General features: G+C 44.7%; 1 protein-coding gene across 3 annotated transcripts in view; it reads right to left on the reverse strand.

Moving 5' to 3' along the window:
* Positions 1 to 16,404, reverse strand: part of TRPC4 (transient receptor potential cation channel subfamily C member 4) — a 69,672-nt gene that overhangs the window by 1,956 nt on the left and 51,312 nt on the right. For all 3 annotated transcript variants that reach the window (XM_038761776.1, XM_038761777.1, XM_038761778.1), the window contains 3 exons: positions 10,640 to 10,953; positions 8,511 to 8,706; positions 5,101 to 5,295 (listed from right to left, as the gene is read on the reverse strand). In XM_038761776.1, coding sequence (XP_038617704.1) covers positions 5,101 to 5,295; positions 8,511 to 8,706; positions 10,640 to 10,953 — 705 coding nt within the window. The remainder of the gene's footprint in view (positions 1 to 5,100; positions 5,296 to 8,510; positions 8,707 to 10,639; positions 10,954 to 16,404) is intronic.

Raw genomic sequence — 16,404 nt, forward strand, 5'->3', positions numbered from 1 at the left:
GAAATCCTTTCAAATCTGTTTTAAATGAGAGCTAAAGGGGTGTTGCTCCTCTAATAGGGAGGGAAAACTGAGTGGAACATGCACTTTTGGCCTCTACCAACTACAAGTGGAAAGTAAACTGGGCACTGGGACACCAAGTTGGAACAGGAAAAGCGTTCTAGACTTCCAGACTATATATGTTGCCGACTGGTACTTCCCAAGCGCTTAGTACAGTGCTCTGCACACAGTAAGTTCTCCATAAATACGATTGATGATGATGATAAATACGACTGAATGAATGAACAGGAAAAGTGCTGATGGCCCCAGGACCTTCTGGGTACTAAAGTACTCTTGTTCACGAGAAGGGTGACTTTTTTTTTTTCCAGCAAGGCTTTCAAATCTAACCCACTCCATGCCTGGGAAAATACAGTCTAGATGATGCCAGGAGGAAGCTTGTCTTATTGGAAGGTATACTGCAAAGGGTCAAAGACATCATCCTTTGAAGGACTTGGTAGGTTAGACTTTCTCCCGATGGTCAAAAAAGCATCGGGGCTTTAGATTAGCAGCTGTGAGTAATCCACAGGGCCCAGCTCCTAACAGCAGCACGATCTATTCACAGGGTTTGACGTTCATTTTTCTCATCGGATTTTGATCATATATTCGCTCACTGTATTTGACCTTTGTCAGTTTCATTGACTCGCTTGTGGGTTCACGCCCTGAGCTTCAGTATTTGAGAGCAGGAACCCTAGAACAATCATATATATATAAATCAGCACCACGAGCACGCGTAATCATGGATTCTTTTAAACCGAGCCACCAGATGGAGGCATCTGACTTTCGGCAAACTCCGAACAACCAGTAACTTTTACTTTTCGAGATTTACAGGGGTATTTGCGTAAGCCCAAACACAGCAGCTAATCCAAACGTCATGCCACTTTTCTTGGGATTATTTCAGCAGATGAACAGGCTCTTATCCTCGACTATAAATGTAAACTTCGTGCAGAAAAAAATGATGTATCTCCTCTCTCAGCCTTTACGATTATGGGGCTTTAAAATGGATTTCACTCAGACATACAGACCGACTTGGCTTTTTCAATCTGCAGCAGGGAAAAGGATATGCTAAGCACAGAGGAGTTGAAGGGCCGTGATTTGATTTAAAAAAAAACTATAAAGTAAAAAGCTAACAGAATCTGAGATGATAAATGAATATACGAATCATCCTGGCCAAGCACTTCAATCTTTTTATGGTCAGAGGTTTGCCCTCTCCCATACAGATGCTCTACTCACAGGGCTTCTGTTTTTAGTCTGATTTTTTTTTTCCTAACAAGAAAAATGTGACCAATTTCAGGACCAGCTTAATTTTTCCAGGGGGAAAAAGAAATTAGAATTCAAAATAACTTGACCCAGAGAGCCTAACTTTAATCACTTTCTTTTGGTCTAGTTTTTGCAGACAAAAGCTGTTGACAGTCCAGGAGAGTGATACTACAAACTATTTTCAGGCACACTGCTCTGTGGGTCCATAGGATTTCAGGGAAGAATCCGATGATAAACATCTGAGTATCGACCACAGGCATAAGACATCGGCACATCTTACAAAGTCCCTCTGCCAAAAGGTCTTCCCCTTTATACCCATCCCCAATCAATCAATCAATCAATCGTATTTATTGAGCGCTTACTGTGTGCAGAGCACTGTACTAAGCACTTGGGAAGTCCAAGTTGGCAACATATAGAGACAGTCCCTACCCAACAGTGGGCTCACAGTCCCCAGCACTTGTGTGGATCTGTATCTTCAATTGTACGTTCAATTATTTTAATTTCTCTGTTTTGTCAATATTTTTATGTCTACTGTAGTTTCCCAACTGCTAAGAAGAGTGCAGCACACTGGATGGGAGGCCAGTAATAATAATAATAATAATAATAATAATAATAATAATAATGTGTGGCATTTGTTAAGCACTATGAGCCAGGCACTGTACTAAGCACTGGAGTGGATATAATAATAATAATAATAATAATAATAATAATAATAATAACAATAATGGCATTTGTTAAGCGCTTACTATGTGCAAAGCACTGTTCTAAGCACTGGGGGGATACAATGTGATCAAGTTGTCCCACGGGGGGCTCACAGTCTTAATCCCCATTCTTACAGCTGAGGTCACTGAGGCTCAGAGAAGTTAAGGGACTTGCCCAAGGTCACACAGCAGACTTGTGGCGGAGCTGGGATTCGAACCCACGACCTCTGACTCCAAAGCCCGGGCTCTTTCCACTGAGACACGCTGGGGCTCATATAAGCAAACTGGGTTGGACACAATCCCTGTCCCATACGGGGCTTACAGTCTCAATCCCCATTTTATAGATGAGGTAACTGAGACCCGGAGAAATGAAGTGACTTACCCAAGGCCACACAGCAGAGCAGTGGCTGAGCCAGGATTAGAACCTATGACCTCCTGACTCTAGCCATGCTTATCACTCCTCTCATCTGACCTTAACTTCATCGAGTGTCTCCTAAAGAGACTCATCACTTTCCCTCCCGTCCCCAAAGCCAGAGTTCCTCACTGCTTTGGTCACCTTACCGAAGATTTTCTGCTGGCCTGCCTAATGTTTTCATTTCTCAACATTTACCACCTTTAGCTGGCTTTGTCTTTTTGGGCTTCTCTCTCTCTCTCCAACTCCCAGCTAGGCAAAGCAGGATATGGCCTGGTGTCCTCCAGTTGAAAGCAAGCCGATAGAAGCCTGAAATAAATGGATTGAGCCCTGGGTTTTTCTGCAGGGTGAGAGGTCAGCTATCTTAAGAGTTTTAGTGGAGGAATACAAGACTGTCTTTCTGCAGGGAAACGTTTTTAGTCTTTTATCAGACAGTCAGCTGGAACGTGACCTGTGTATTGGAAGAGAAGGGGGAAAGCACTGGGGATTTAAGGACAGGAGTTGCGGAATGTGTTTGTGCATTGGAAGATTTTTGTGGCCATCACGGTGAGGCTGAATTACTCTGATTCTCACCTCCCTCCCTGCTTAGTGGTTCGTCTGCCTACCTTGCGATTTACAGAGTGCAGGGAGCTGTCCTTACTAAAGGCAGGACTCTCTTGGTCAGAGAGCCACTTTCTAGATTGGAAGCTCGGGGGTGCCCGTGTAGGGTGGGGAAAAAGGAGGGGGTTGAAAGGTGGAATTGACTTCATTTCTGCCCCTTTGGGCTCCTGCCTGAGTCGGCAACCCCTGCTTCTCTTCTGCTCCTGTCACTAGATTGGTTCCCTGGGCCCGGCTGAGAGGATTGTGTCAGAGCGGGGTTCCCTCAGCCCTTCTGAAGGCTGAAATAGCCCCCAGAGGACTGTCAGGGGGCTCGGACACCCAGAAACATCTGTGGGATTCCCAAGGCCCTCTCTAGGAGCAGACGAGAATTGGGGACCTGCACAAAGAAAACCCCCAAAGCTCCACCCCTCAGGCCGAGGACCACTGCCCCCTTAACTTTAAGAAACACATCCCAAACTGCAAGAAGTTTACAGGAGTCCTCCCTCCCTCTCTCTTTCCCTCCCAGGCCACCAGAAGCCTTGGAAGTTAGGGCTGTACTGATTTTTAATCAAAAAAGAATTATATTCATTAAGATTATATCTAAGCCACAAAATAAATCCAAACCCCCTACCACTTTGACTCCATCCCTTTCCTCCCTGCAGGTCCCTTTCCTTCTCATTTTCCACTGGCAGCCCTGGTTGCTGTCAGTCTTTCTCGGGGAACCCCTAAGTTGATCTCTTGCAGATTCTCTCCCCAGGATTTTTGGATTCCAGGGTGAAACTACATTTCCTCCACTCTGGACCCTAAAGTAGAGCTGCCTTCTCCAGCATCCTGGACCAAGGTTTGCGCCGTCCCAACTAACTGAAAATGGCCGAGGGGCTTCTTCCCCGGTCCCTCCCTGTGTTTGGTTGTGTGAGGCACTGAGCCTCCAGCTAGGGACTTAAGGAGATTAGATTTCCCCTGGAGGGAGCCCCTCAGAGTGGGGTTTTGGGTTCGTTTTTGTTTTTTTACCTGTTTTAGCTACTTCTAAGGTATCTCCCCTGCCCACCCCCACACAACCCCACATCTGGGGGGGCTAGCATAAGTGACCATCACACTGACCAAAGGGATTGGCAGGCCTAATCCAGTCCAAGGACTCTCTTGTGCTCACCTCCTGGCAATCACTTGTCAACTTGACAAGTTTTGATATAAACAAGTTTTCTCCAGTCTGTTGTACTCTCCAAGTGCTTAGTACAGTGCTCTGCACAGAGTAAGTTCCCTGTACATATGGCCGATTGATTTTCCTTCTTTCTCTGGCTACATCCAGATTCAAGACTTATGGCTGCCCTAGATAGCAATAGATAACTCCCTCCACAGGCCCAGGTCCTCTGTCTTCCAAAAGAAAGACAATGCCTCGCACCAAGCAAATAAAATCCAATACTTTACAGTCAGTAATGCTAGCTGATGAAAAGCAGTGCCACATGACTCACTACTACAGCACCAGAACTGATGTAGGAATGTTTACCCATACAGGTAGAATGAGCTTCGTATTATACATCTATCTCTTGGGAGCTGGGTATGCCTTTCTGACCTTCCAGCCATCGCTCTTTCTGGGAAAATTAAAAACGTGATCCTATTTCCTTGGGAGAAACAACAGTATAGTTGTTCTCTGGAAAACGAATGTTCACACTGCTTTTCCTATAAGTCATATTTTCTAGACAATTTAAGCAATCTGTCTCCTGCTGACTGACTGATCAGGGTAGAGCAGGAGAGAAAAAATGACCCTGGGTGGCAAGAAGAAAGGCGTCTCTTCAATCTGCAGCTGTGAGGCTAGTATTGGGTAGACTGCTGACAGAGTCTGAGGAGCCTTTCTGGGATGGAGGGGATGACGCATTCACGTAACTTTGTCCAGAAGATGGGGGTTCAATTGCCCACCTGCAGGAACTGTCGCCCTGCTCAGCGTGACTAAAAGAAATGATTTGCTAGCTGCCAGGAAGGGTACAGCCCCAGCCCCAGCAATAACCCTAGGTGAGCGAAACCCCGAAAGGGAATAAAATGTGGCAGTGTGAAGGGTTACCTGCCAAGAAGAGAGCAGAGCTACGCCAATCAGCGAAACCGCGGTCTAGCCTCACTCACCCCTATGGTTCCAAAGCTTTCGGGTTTCCGCCTAATGTTTTTCTTGCACAGATGCCTCCACGTCCACCTGAGAAAGTACCACAGCGACTTGGGGCTCGGGATGACGTTGAAGGGAGTGGGCAGGGTCCCTCCTTCCTCAAAGTAACTCATCCACAGCTTGGTTCGGGCAAACTTCCATTCGATGTCTGCGTGATCCTAGACCCAAGAAGAAGATGACGTCATTCATTCATTCAATTATATTTATTGAGCGCTTACTGTGTGCAGAGCACTGTACTGAGCGCTTGGGAAATACAAGTCGGCAACATATAGAGACGGTCCCTACCCAACAACGGGTTTACAGTCTAGAAGAATAATAACGATGCCATTTGTTAAGTGCTTACTATGTGCTAAGCACGGTTCTAAGCCCTGAGGTAGATACCAGGTAGGGCTCTCAGTCTTAATCCCTATTTTACAGATGAGGTAACTGAGGCACAGAGAAGTGAAGTGACCTGCCTAAAGGCACACAGCCGACGAGTGGCAGAGGTGGGATTAGAACCCATGACCTCTGACTCCCATCCTGGGCTCTTGCCACTAAGCCAGGCTGCGTCAGCTGACCGGTAGCCCACCGAACCAGGTGAGACCAGCCCGGCACAGCTTCTCGGGACCCCCGACTCGGCCCGGGTCTGAGACCACTAGTGAAGGGGAGGGGGGAAAGGAAGCCCAGCTGTCTCCGCGCGATAGCAGTCTAAACATTTCAGATTATGGCTTTACGCCCGCGGGAAGGCCGAGCGCTCTTGTCCCTTTTCATCCTCCTTCAGCGTGGTAGAGAACTAAAATAATTGAATATCAAAAGAGTGTCGGGGATTTGTTATCAACACCAGAAACGGCAGCATCGGAGGAATCTTCCGGCAGCCTTGGCTCACTCCCTTTGGGGCCTGACCCCACAAATCCCCTGAGGCCAGAGACGCCAACCCCTCCGGTCCCAGCGTGATGCAGTCATCTTCTCCTACAGGGCTCCAGCTGTTGTCTCAGACCCACCAGGGCCTGGAGGGGTAAATGGCAAGATGCAATAAGACCGCAGATTGGTATGGAGAGAACCCAATCCCTAATGCCAGACAATGGCAAGATGCAATAAGACCGCAGATTGGTATGGAGAGAACCCAATCCCTAATGCCAGCCCCTTTTCAACCAACTGTAATCCATGCAATTTACCAAAATTCGGTTCCTAATTTGTGCCGTAGCACTAAGCAAAAATTGCTCTCCTCTCCTCTTCTCCGTCTGAAAACAGACAAATTTGTGCCTCGAAAAGAACTGCCCCGTACAATCCATTACTTGGTTGCTGACTGAACCTCGCCTTCATTCAAGAAATAAAGGGCTTTATTAGTAGAGACGGGGGCTCAATGGAGTGGCATCCCAAATGGTCAGGGCCAGTTGGGCTAACTGGGCTTTATCTAATCCAATGCTTAGTACAGTGCTTGGCACCTTATAGGTGCTTAACAAATATTTTATTTTTTTTACTAGGTGCCAGGCACTGTACTAAACAAGCTAATCGGGTTGGATACAGTCCATGTACATTCTGAGCCACAGCATGGCTCAGTGGAAAGAACCCGGGCTGGGGAGCCAGAGGTCATGGGTTCTAATCCCGGTTCCGCCACTTAGCTGCGTGACCTTGGGCAAGTCACTTCACTTCTCTGGGCCTCAGTTCCCTCATCTGTAAAATGGGGATGAAGACTGTGAGCCCCAGGTGGGACAACCTGATTACCTTGTATCTACCTCAGTGCTTAGAACAGTGCTTGGCACATAGTAAGTGCTTAACAAATACCAACATTGTTATCATTATTATTTTCTTAAGTAATCAGCTGGTTGAAGTCCAAAAGCAGCGTCGCGTAGTGGAAAGAGCATGGGTCTGGGATTCAGAAGACCTGGGTTCTAATCCCGGTTCTGCTGTGTGACCTTGGGCAAGTCACTTTACTTCGCTGGGCCTGTTTCCTCAGCTGTAAAATGGGGATTCAATACCTGTTCCCCTTTCTACTTCAGACTGTGAGCCCCATGTGGGACAGGCACTGTGTCCGACCTAGTTGACCTGTACCTAGCCCAGCGCGTAGAACAGTGTTTGACACATAGTAAGCACTTAACAAGTACCATAAAACAAAAAAAGGAAGAATTTTGACAGACCCTTACACTGCTTTTATCTGCCTATGTACAACTTCCCTCATCTGACAACTTGCACTTCCCGAGCGCTTAGTACAGTGCTCTGCACACAGTAAGCTCTCAATAAATACGACTGAATGAAAATTAATGACAAACTGACATATATCTATGAAAATCCTACCCACGCCCTGTGGAATTGTGACATTCTGGGAGACTTCGGGTAGGGGTATCGCGGACTCAATTTCATTTACGAACTATATGTTAAGCAGATTTTTCGCCAGAGACAGGCCCAAATCAGAAAACTAGTCCGGCTTCAGTGTAATTGAGGATGCTAGTGTACATCTGAACGCTTCCCATTTAAATAATTCTTAGAATATTATGGGAGTACAACAGTGAATTCAACTACACCATAACTGTAATTCCATATGGAGAAAATTATGCAAACGTATGGGTTAAACTCCCTCAGTGAAATATATTGTGCCAAGAGGCGTAAATCTGCCCAACAACAGAACATGCTCTAACCCCTTCCTTTGTCTCTTTTTTCGTTCACACCTGTTCGAAGTTCATCCTTTACCAACAACACAGGTATCGGTGGTCACCAGTGGTCTTAATTTCCAACCCTCCTCTGGTTTCTTTGAGATCCTAATGGCTCTGGTTCTGCTGCTGCTTCCAATCTTTCTAGGCCACATTCTGTTTTCAGCCAAACTGGCGCGGGCTCTCTCACATTAAGACAGTAGACTCAGTCGAGATACACACTTTAAGCAAAACCCCAAGGCTCCCTGCTTGATAAAGTTAACTGCAAATAACCGTCATCTCTGGCTCCTGCTGTGCCCAAGCCCACCTGTCCTCATTTTCTGGCATAATTTTAACTTGATTCAGTACAAGAAAGTCACAGTGCTCCTCTCTGGTCTGTCTCTTTACAGCTGCCGTGTTCCAATCGTTAATTGCGGAGATGCACAGAGTTCACTTTGGTTTCTCCCAGAAGCCTCTGGGTTTCTGTTACCAAAAGACCACTGAGATTCCTCAAAGAGGTTCAACTGAAAAGGCCTATGAAACCATTAGTCATTTTTGTGCCTCTTTTCCTCACACAGGACATAATTGCATTCGTATTTTCTCTGCCAGCGTAACTTCGCTCATCTTTCAAAAGCATCATTTAAACATCACAGAAAGCACAGAAAGGATAGGCTTTTTATTTTCTCGTACGGCCCTGAAAGAGGTGATGGGGGGCGGGGGGGGGGGGGGAATGATATAGAAAGTAATAAAAGTAAGGAAAGACTCACCGCAATCAGCTGGTAGGAGTTATTCATCATGGCAATGAGCATGTTGAGCAGAACAACCAGCGAGATGACGTTATACGTCCCAAACATGGTAGCGCCGACGAACTCGGTGAATTCGTGCTGGGCTTTGACATTGGTCACATACAGGTTGATGAGCCCAAATATAGACCAAAAGAGGGACTGCAGTGTTTCGAATAACCTGGAAGAAAAGGCAAAAACATCCCCTTGACAACAATCAGTGCAACATTCAGAACCATTCCTAAAGCCTTACGCTGGGATTTAGTTGAGATCATTGTCAAAACATTGATGCACTGTGTCCCCCGGACCCCCCGGGAAGAAAAACAGTTTTCTAGTTTGAGCTATTTATTAATCACACTTTGAATCTAATGTATTAAAATTCCCGGCTGGACAGAGAATGTAGATACAGACTTTCTTCGCATGGATGATTTTAAATTATTTCAATATCGAGACCAGTGTGCTCGTACAATCTGTGATGGAAAAATAACTTATTTCCAAATCAATCATCCTGTTTCAGTCCTTCAGTCCAGCAGAAAGACTCTACTGACTTCCTTCGCTTGGTACATCACTTTCGAGCCTTTGCTAGGGGTTAGCCTAGCCTCCTTATGCCCCCAAGGCAGCAGATGAACCCCATATGGAAACCAAATAACTCCCTCTTACAGAGCAATGATCGAAAACCCATTTGAGGAGTAATGCCTCCCCGTCCGCCCAGATGTTCTCCTTTCCAAGCAACTAAGGGTACGGTCATACTCTCTCCAGTTTTTGCAAGGGAGAGCAAGTTCTGTTTGCCCATCCCTTGCAGTAGTGGGCATATCTGATATAAAAACACTATGTGGCCACCAGTTTTCCAAAGCATTCCTTTTTTTCCACCTTCCCCCATCTAACCCCATCCCTTACTGTGTCCTCCTTTAAGCATTTAAATCTCAGTCCTCCCAGACTCGGTTATAAAGGACTCATAAGCACGGAAGGGGAATCAGAACTATTGAGTCAGTGCCAGTGCCTATTCTGTGGAAAACAGCTCTTAAAGGAGCTTCCCAAGCGCCTAGTACAGTGCTCTGAGTACAGCAAGTGCTCAACGCAGTTGACTGACTTACTACACTTCCATTTGGTGATATCTGGTTCAATGAGCAATCACTATGTGATACTAAACAGCCAGTGATAGCTTCAGGAATACATCTTACTCTGTGTCCCTTGAGACTGAAAGGGGAAGGGGTGGGGGCATGAAATATCTGATTTTGAAAGTGACACCCCAGGTATACAAATCACAAGTTCTATTAAAAGAAAGGTGAATGGCCTGAAGTCCTTTGGCATTTGATTCTCAAAGTATCTTTTAGACTGTGAGCCCACTGTTGGGTAGGGACTGTCTCTATATGTTGCCAACTTGTACTTCCCAAGCGCTTAGTACAGTGCTCTGCACACAGTAAGCGCTCAATAAATACGATTGATGATGAAGTAAACCAGCACTTCAGGAATTCACCCAGGACTATTCTGACCAAATTCTTTTGTGCTCAGCCACTGGTTATTAGCCAAAAAATACTCAAGCCCATTATAGCCTTTCCAATTAAATGCGGGCATCCGCCTAAGAGGGGAGTTTCAGCTTTGCAGCACCTCTAGAAAGCGTGGCACCACAAAGCACCAGGTAGAGAAAATAAAAATCACAAAAGTCGAAAATCTATGAGAGTTTTTAAAGATTCATTTTGGGACTGCCAGGCACACAAGGCCTGTGACAGATGGAACCAAATTGCTTTTCTTTCATCAATACCCAAGTAACCTTGCACTGTGATTTATCAACCGTGCCAAGGTTTTCTTAAGGTTTCAAAGCTTCGGCATCATTCCTTACTAATCTTTATGAGGTCAAGCTAGAGAAATAGCTTCCTCCAGTTGTCTCCGAAACCAATATTGACACAGATATGAAAGTTTTTAAAGTCAAGAGGACCCTTATACAGCCCAACTGATGGTGGGGTTTTTTTTTTAACCTTATTTACTACTGTATGCATAGATCGGTTTTACCAATAACCACCTCTGCTCCGTTCTCGATACGCGTCTGGCGACTGCAGGAACCGATACTCGCGATAGATTCTCCAAAGGTAAACGGAAAGAAAGGGCCAACTTACGTGGAAAAGGCATTATTCTGCTTTTCGCACCGAATTCCTTTGCAGTTATTTAGGCCACCTGTTTCATAATAGAAGTACAACTGGTTGAGGCCATTGGCAAAAGCTAGCAACACGAGACAGTATATGAATAGAAACTTCAAAATGTCCAGTAACATTCGTCCTAGAGAGATCTGCAGAGGTCCCAGGTGAGAATTTGCAGTGAACAATGAGATCAGGCGCAGGGAACTGAAGATGTTTGCAATAGCAAATAAAGCCTCAGCTACCAGGGTGGGGTGCCACATGTCCCACTCATCCCGTTTGAGCCTCTGACTATACTGGAGAAAACACAAAATCAGAAAAGAGAAAGTTAAATTTTTTTAGGGGGGGTGGTTCCACATAAAGCACAGCACTTCATCTTCCTAATATAACGGATCTGGTTAAGTTCCCAAAGCACCACCCTCTGGCTTTATTTCTTCTCTTAGAGACCCCGATAGATTAGAAGGCCCTTGAGAACAGGGATTGTGTCTACTTACTCTTTTGTCCTCCCTCGAGCGCTTCGTTGCTGGGCTCTGCACAGAGCAAGCGCTCAACAAATACTGTTGGTCTCCCCTTCACCTTATCAAAAATGGCAGATAGCTCGAAGGAACTTGGGCTCAATGGGAATTGACCGGGACTGAAAACGGTTTATGTCACCCCATTCCCACCCTCAGTGGGTCAGAACCATCAACTCTATTTACCCTTCTCGTTTTTGTTGTTCTAGTCCCAAATTCAATTTTCCTAATTCTCTAATGAACATCCAATTGGGTCTGTTTTCCTTAACTACGACACTAGGGAAGCAGTGTGGCCTAGTGGAAAGAGCACAAGCCTGGGAGTCAAAGGACCTGGGTTCTAATACCCGGTTCTGCCACGCGTCTGCTGTGGGACCTTGGGCAAGTCGCTTCAGTTCTCTGTGTCTTAATTTCCTCATTTGTAGAAGGAGCATTCAATCCTACTATTTCCTACCTAGACTCTGAGCCCCATATGGAACAGGGACTAAGTTCCAACTGATTATCTTGTATCTAAGTGTTTAATAATAATAATAATAATGGCATTTATTAAGCGCTTACTATGTGCAACGCACTGTTCTAAGTGCTGGGGAGGTTACAAGGTGATCAGGTTGTCCCACATGGGGCTCACAGTCTTTATCCCCATTTTACAGATGAGGGAACTGAGGCACAAAGAAGTGAAGTGACTTGCCCAAAGTCACACAACTGACAATTGGCAGAGCCGGGATTTGAATCCATGACCTCTGACTCCAAAGCCTGGGCTCTTTCCACTGAGCCACGCTGCTTCTCTATTATTTAACAAATGCCATAATCATTATTATTATTATTTGCTTGTCTCTACCCCAGCGCTTAGAACAGTGCTCGGCACATAGTAAGCACTTAACTAATACCATAATAACAACAACAATAATAATGGTATTAAGTGCTTAGTATGTGCCAGGCACTGTACTAAGCACGGGGGTGGATACAAGCAAATCGGTTTAGACACAATCTCAATGGGGCTCACAGTCTCAATCCCCTGATTACAGATGAGGTAACTGAGGCCCAGAGAAGTAAAGTGACTTGCCCCAGGTCACACAATAGACAAGTGGTAGAGCCGGGATTAGAACTCATGACACTGACACTCCCAGGCCCACGCTCTATCCACTATACTCTGCTGCTTCCCCAATTCATTATTAACTATTAATTATTAGGATTATTGTCTGCTTGTATCCAGCCCAGTTCTTAGACGGTATCTGGCACACAGTAAGCACATAACAAATACCATAATTATTATTTGCTTGTACCCACCCCAGCACTTAGAGCAGTGCTCGGCACATAGTAAGCGCTTAACAAATATGATAATTATTATTATCTACCCCAGTGCTTAATACAGTGCTTGGCACAAAGTAAGCACTTAATAAATCCACTGATAATAATAATAATAATAACAACAACAACAGTGACACAGGCATGCTCCAAGTTAGATGGAGCTCATGGTTCAGACCCCACAGAGGGGAGTCAATATTAGATTACAATTGTAGAGAAGCAGCGTGGCCTGGAAAACAGAGCCCGGGCCTGGGTGGCAGAAGGACCTGGGTTCTAAACCCGGCTCTGCCATGTACCTGCTGTGTAACCTTGGACAAGTCACTTAACTTCTCTGTGCCTCAGTTCCCTCATCTGTAAAACAGGGATGAAGACTGTGAGCCCCATGTGGGACAGGGACAGTGTCCAACCTCATTAGCTTGTATCTACCCCAGCGCTTAGAACAGGACTTGACACACAGTAAGTGCTTAACAAATACCATCATCGTCATCTACCCCAGTGCTTAGTATAGTGCCTGGCATATAGTAAAATAACAATAATAATAATAATAATTATGGTATTTGTTGGACTGGTATTTGGTCTTTTAGACTGTGAGCCCAATGTTGGGTAGGGACTGTCTCTATATGTTGCCAATTTGTACTTCCCAAGCGCTTAGTACAGTGCTCTGCACATAGTAAGCGCTCAATAAATTTGATTGATTGATTGATTGTTAAGCGCTTACTATGTGCCAGGCATAGTAATCACTATGTAAATGTCATTAAAAAATAGACTACTAAACCACAAGTACAGTCGATATTAGAAAATTCATATAACCGGTGCTAATTTTTACAACTTCCAGGCTAAACTTGGCCATGAGACCAGTGACCTCAGTGACCCCACTTGATTGTAAGCTAACTGTGGGCAGCAACCCACATTTGCCAACAACATTTTCCCAACTGCACTGTACTTTACCAAGCAGTTATGACAGTGCTCTGCAGGCTGTAAGTCCTCAATAAATACCATGGGTTGATTGAACACTTAGCGTTCTGAACGCTAACCCATTAATTCTTGCCTAAGCATCCTGAGATGGGTTAGTAGAAGAGGTTTTCATTTCCTCGTAATAAATGGGGAAGCTATGCATTCGAACACAAGGGTGTTCGTGACCTGCCTGGGGTAGAAAAAGCTAGAAAGTGGCTTAGGTCAAGATTTCCAACTTTGACTTCTATCTTCGATTCAAGATGCAAGACTGGCAGTTTAGAAAATCAAGTTTGTACCAGAGGGCGATCATTTCCCTTAGTTTCGATCCGCTGATAACTAGGTTTGAAATTTCTCATACACAGTCTCAGCCCGGAGGTGGTAACGTTTGAGAAATCCACCTACTATTCAACCAAGGGAGGTGATGGTCATTTTCCGTCTTTTGTTTCGGAGTAGGTGAAAATGACAACTTGGATTTTTAGCTACAGGTCTTTTAGAAGTTCACTGGGGAAATAATTCCACCCGTACCTTACTAGATGCATTTATTTCATTTCCATACACACACCCAAATATCACCTTACACCTTTTCAATTAATGAAGGGTTAGTAAATGCAATTTGAAGGGATTAATACAGACTGTCAGTATAGCAGTTGTCTTTTTTACTTGTGAAGTATCCTGAACTTGCATAACTCACAGGGCGTATTTGGAGGTTTTGAATTCCTGGTTTACGCTTTTACATATTGCCCATCTAGAAAATCCTCATTCAAGAATTCAGAGCTGATTCGATTTGCAATGGTTTCATTTCTGGAAAATGAGCTAACAACATATAGGTGGCCATGGTCGATGAGAATACAATACTGGGGAACTGGGGTGAGTCATTACAGGTCAAAGCCTTGGCCAAGGTCAAATCAGTGGCCCTCCGGGCCAACCCAAGACTCCCATCTCACTTCATCAGGATTGACAGAAAGCTAGCAAGGGAAAAGATTTCTGTCAGAGGTAAAGGATTCGAGTTTGATTCCGGCTTTCTCCTGAGATAGGAGAGCCTAGCGGATACAGCCTAAGTGATAGACAACAGAAGGCCAAGGTAATGGAGTGCCACAGGCACTTGGGAAGAAAGGAAGAAAAGAATAGCAGAAGGATATTTTGGGTGTGCCAAGAATAGCAGAAGGATGTTTTGGGGGCGCCAATTTTTCCATCTGAAAAATGGGGACGACAGTAGTTGGGGTGACCTCGCTGACAGAAGAATAATGGGACTGATGCACAATTATTTCCTTTTTGAGAAGAAAGCTGAAGCACGAAAAATGAAATCCTATCTCTGAAGTTAATCTTTGGCCCGTTTGGTTTTCATTGCATTTTGAAGGGTCAGAAATATAGGCAACGTGCGTATATGGGTGATCCTTAAACTTCTGAACAATTGAAGACAAATGTAATAAATAAAATCTCCAGCAATGGCGCAAAGGGGCGAAAGATCAAAATAAAATCATCAGCCAGTGTATTGAGGCCAATGAAATATGCATGAGAAAGGTCCCAAGGCCACGACAAATCCACAGTTAACTAATGGCTCTACAGGATTTGGGGGAAATTGACCAAAATGATCAAATCCTCCTCTCCTAGATAGAAAAAAAATATCCCTAGGGCCAGGTTTTTCTTGAATCTGAGAATGCAAATGAATGAAGACACATCTGCAAACACCCGAGTCTGACCCGTTTACTGGCAGCAATTTACGAGTCTTCTAAAGCCTCGTTTCTATACCCTCAAACCTCTATCTGAAAAGTGGGCTGGACACTGAAACTGTGGCTCCACCAGCCTGTGGTAGTTTCCTTTGCGTTCTGCCCCGGAATGACCCTAAAGATGACTTCTTTGGCCTAACTTTACAATATTGAGACACAAACCTTGGGGAGAATAGCAGAATCCCTTCTTGCTTGGGAGCAGATACGCTCCTCGAATTATTCAGAAAGTGTTCCCTGATTCATCCTTCAGCCCAGGTTATGTCAGCACAACAGCCACCACAACACTGGAGCAAACATTTACAGTGCCATTTATATACTTTTTCATTTGCCTGTTCATCCTCTCATTAGAAGTAGTTGTAACTCTTTGGGGCGAACTGGAAATAATTGGGTGGTGGCCTGTTTCTCATTTAGACTGTAAGCTCTCTGGGGGCAGGAACCGTGTCTTTTACTCACATTGCATTCTCCCAGGCATCTCATACAGGGTTCCCCAAATGGTAGGAACTCTGCAAACGCTATTGCTTCATTGGCGGATTCATCTTACCTCCTTCCCTTCCCCACAGCACCTGTATGTATGCATATATGTTTGTACATATTTATTACTCTATTTATTTATTTTACTTGTACATATCTATTCTATTTATTTTATTTTGTTAGTATGTTTGGTTTTGTTCTCTGTCTCCCCCTTTTAGACTGTGAGCCCAATGTCGGGTAGGGACTGTCTCTAGATGTTGCTAATATGTACTTCCCAAGCGCTTAGTACAGTGCTCTGCACATAGTAAGCACTCAATAAATACGATTGATGATGAACAGATGTCCAAGCATTAGCTTGGGGAGAAAAGGAAAGGAAAAAGACAAGTAACTCGGGATAACGGTTTGGAAGTTTTCATAGGATTACAGACCAGGAGAGCAAATGTTCTTTCCTTTGGAATAATAAAAAAAAAGCAAAAAAAATACTTCCCCTACAGAGCACAATACCCGGTAAACTCCATCTTTGGGTAGGAAAAAAGAGATAGCGGAAGCCTGGCCCTTCAAGTAAAATAAAACGCTGAGCACCCAGATATATTTTTCCCCAAACTTAATATTCAACCGGGTTGTCTTTAACTTAGATATTTCATGCCTGAAGAAATAAAATCCAACTGTATATCACAGTAATAGTCCTAGGGGGTTCAAACAGCCCTACTTTGAGCTGTTTGTTCTTGAGTCCAGACACTAGCAGCTGTGTGTTCAGACTTCTGTTCTCACGTAAAATTGA

Source organism: Tachyglossus aculeatus, chromosome 20 (assembly GCF_015852505.1).
Source record: "Tachyglossus aculeatus isolate mTacAcu1 chromosome 20, mTacAcu1.pri, whole genome shotgun sequence".
In the NCBI taxonomy this organism is placed as follows: domain Eukaryota; kingdom Metazoa; phylum Chordata; class Mammalia; order Monotremata; family Tachyglossidae; genus Tachyglossus; species Tachyglossus aculeatus.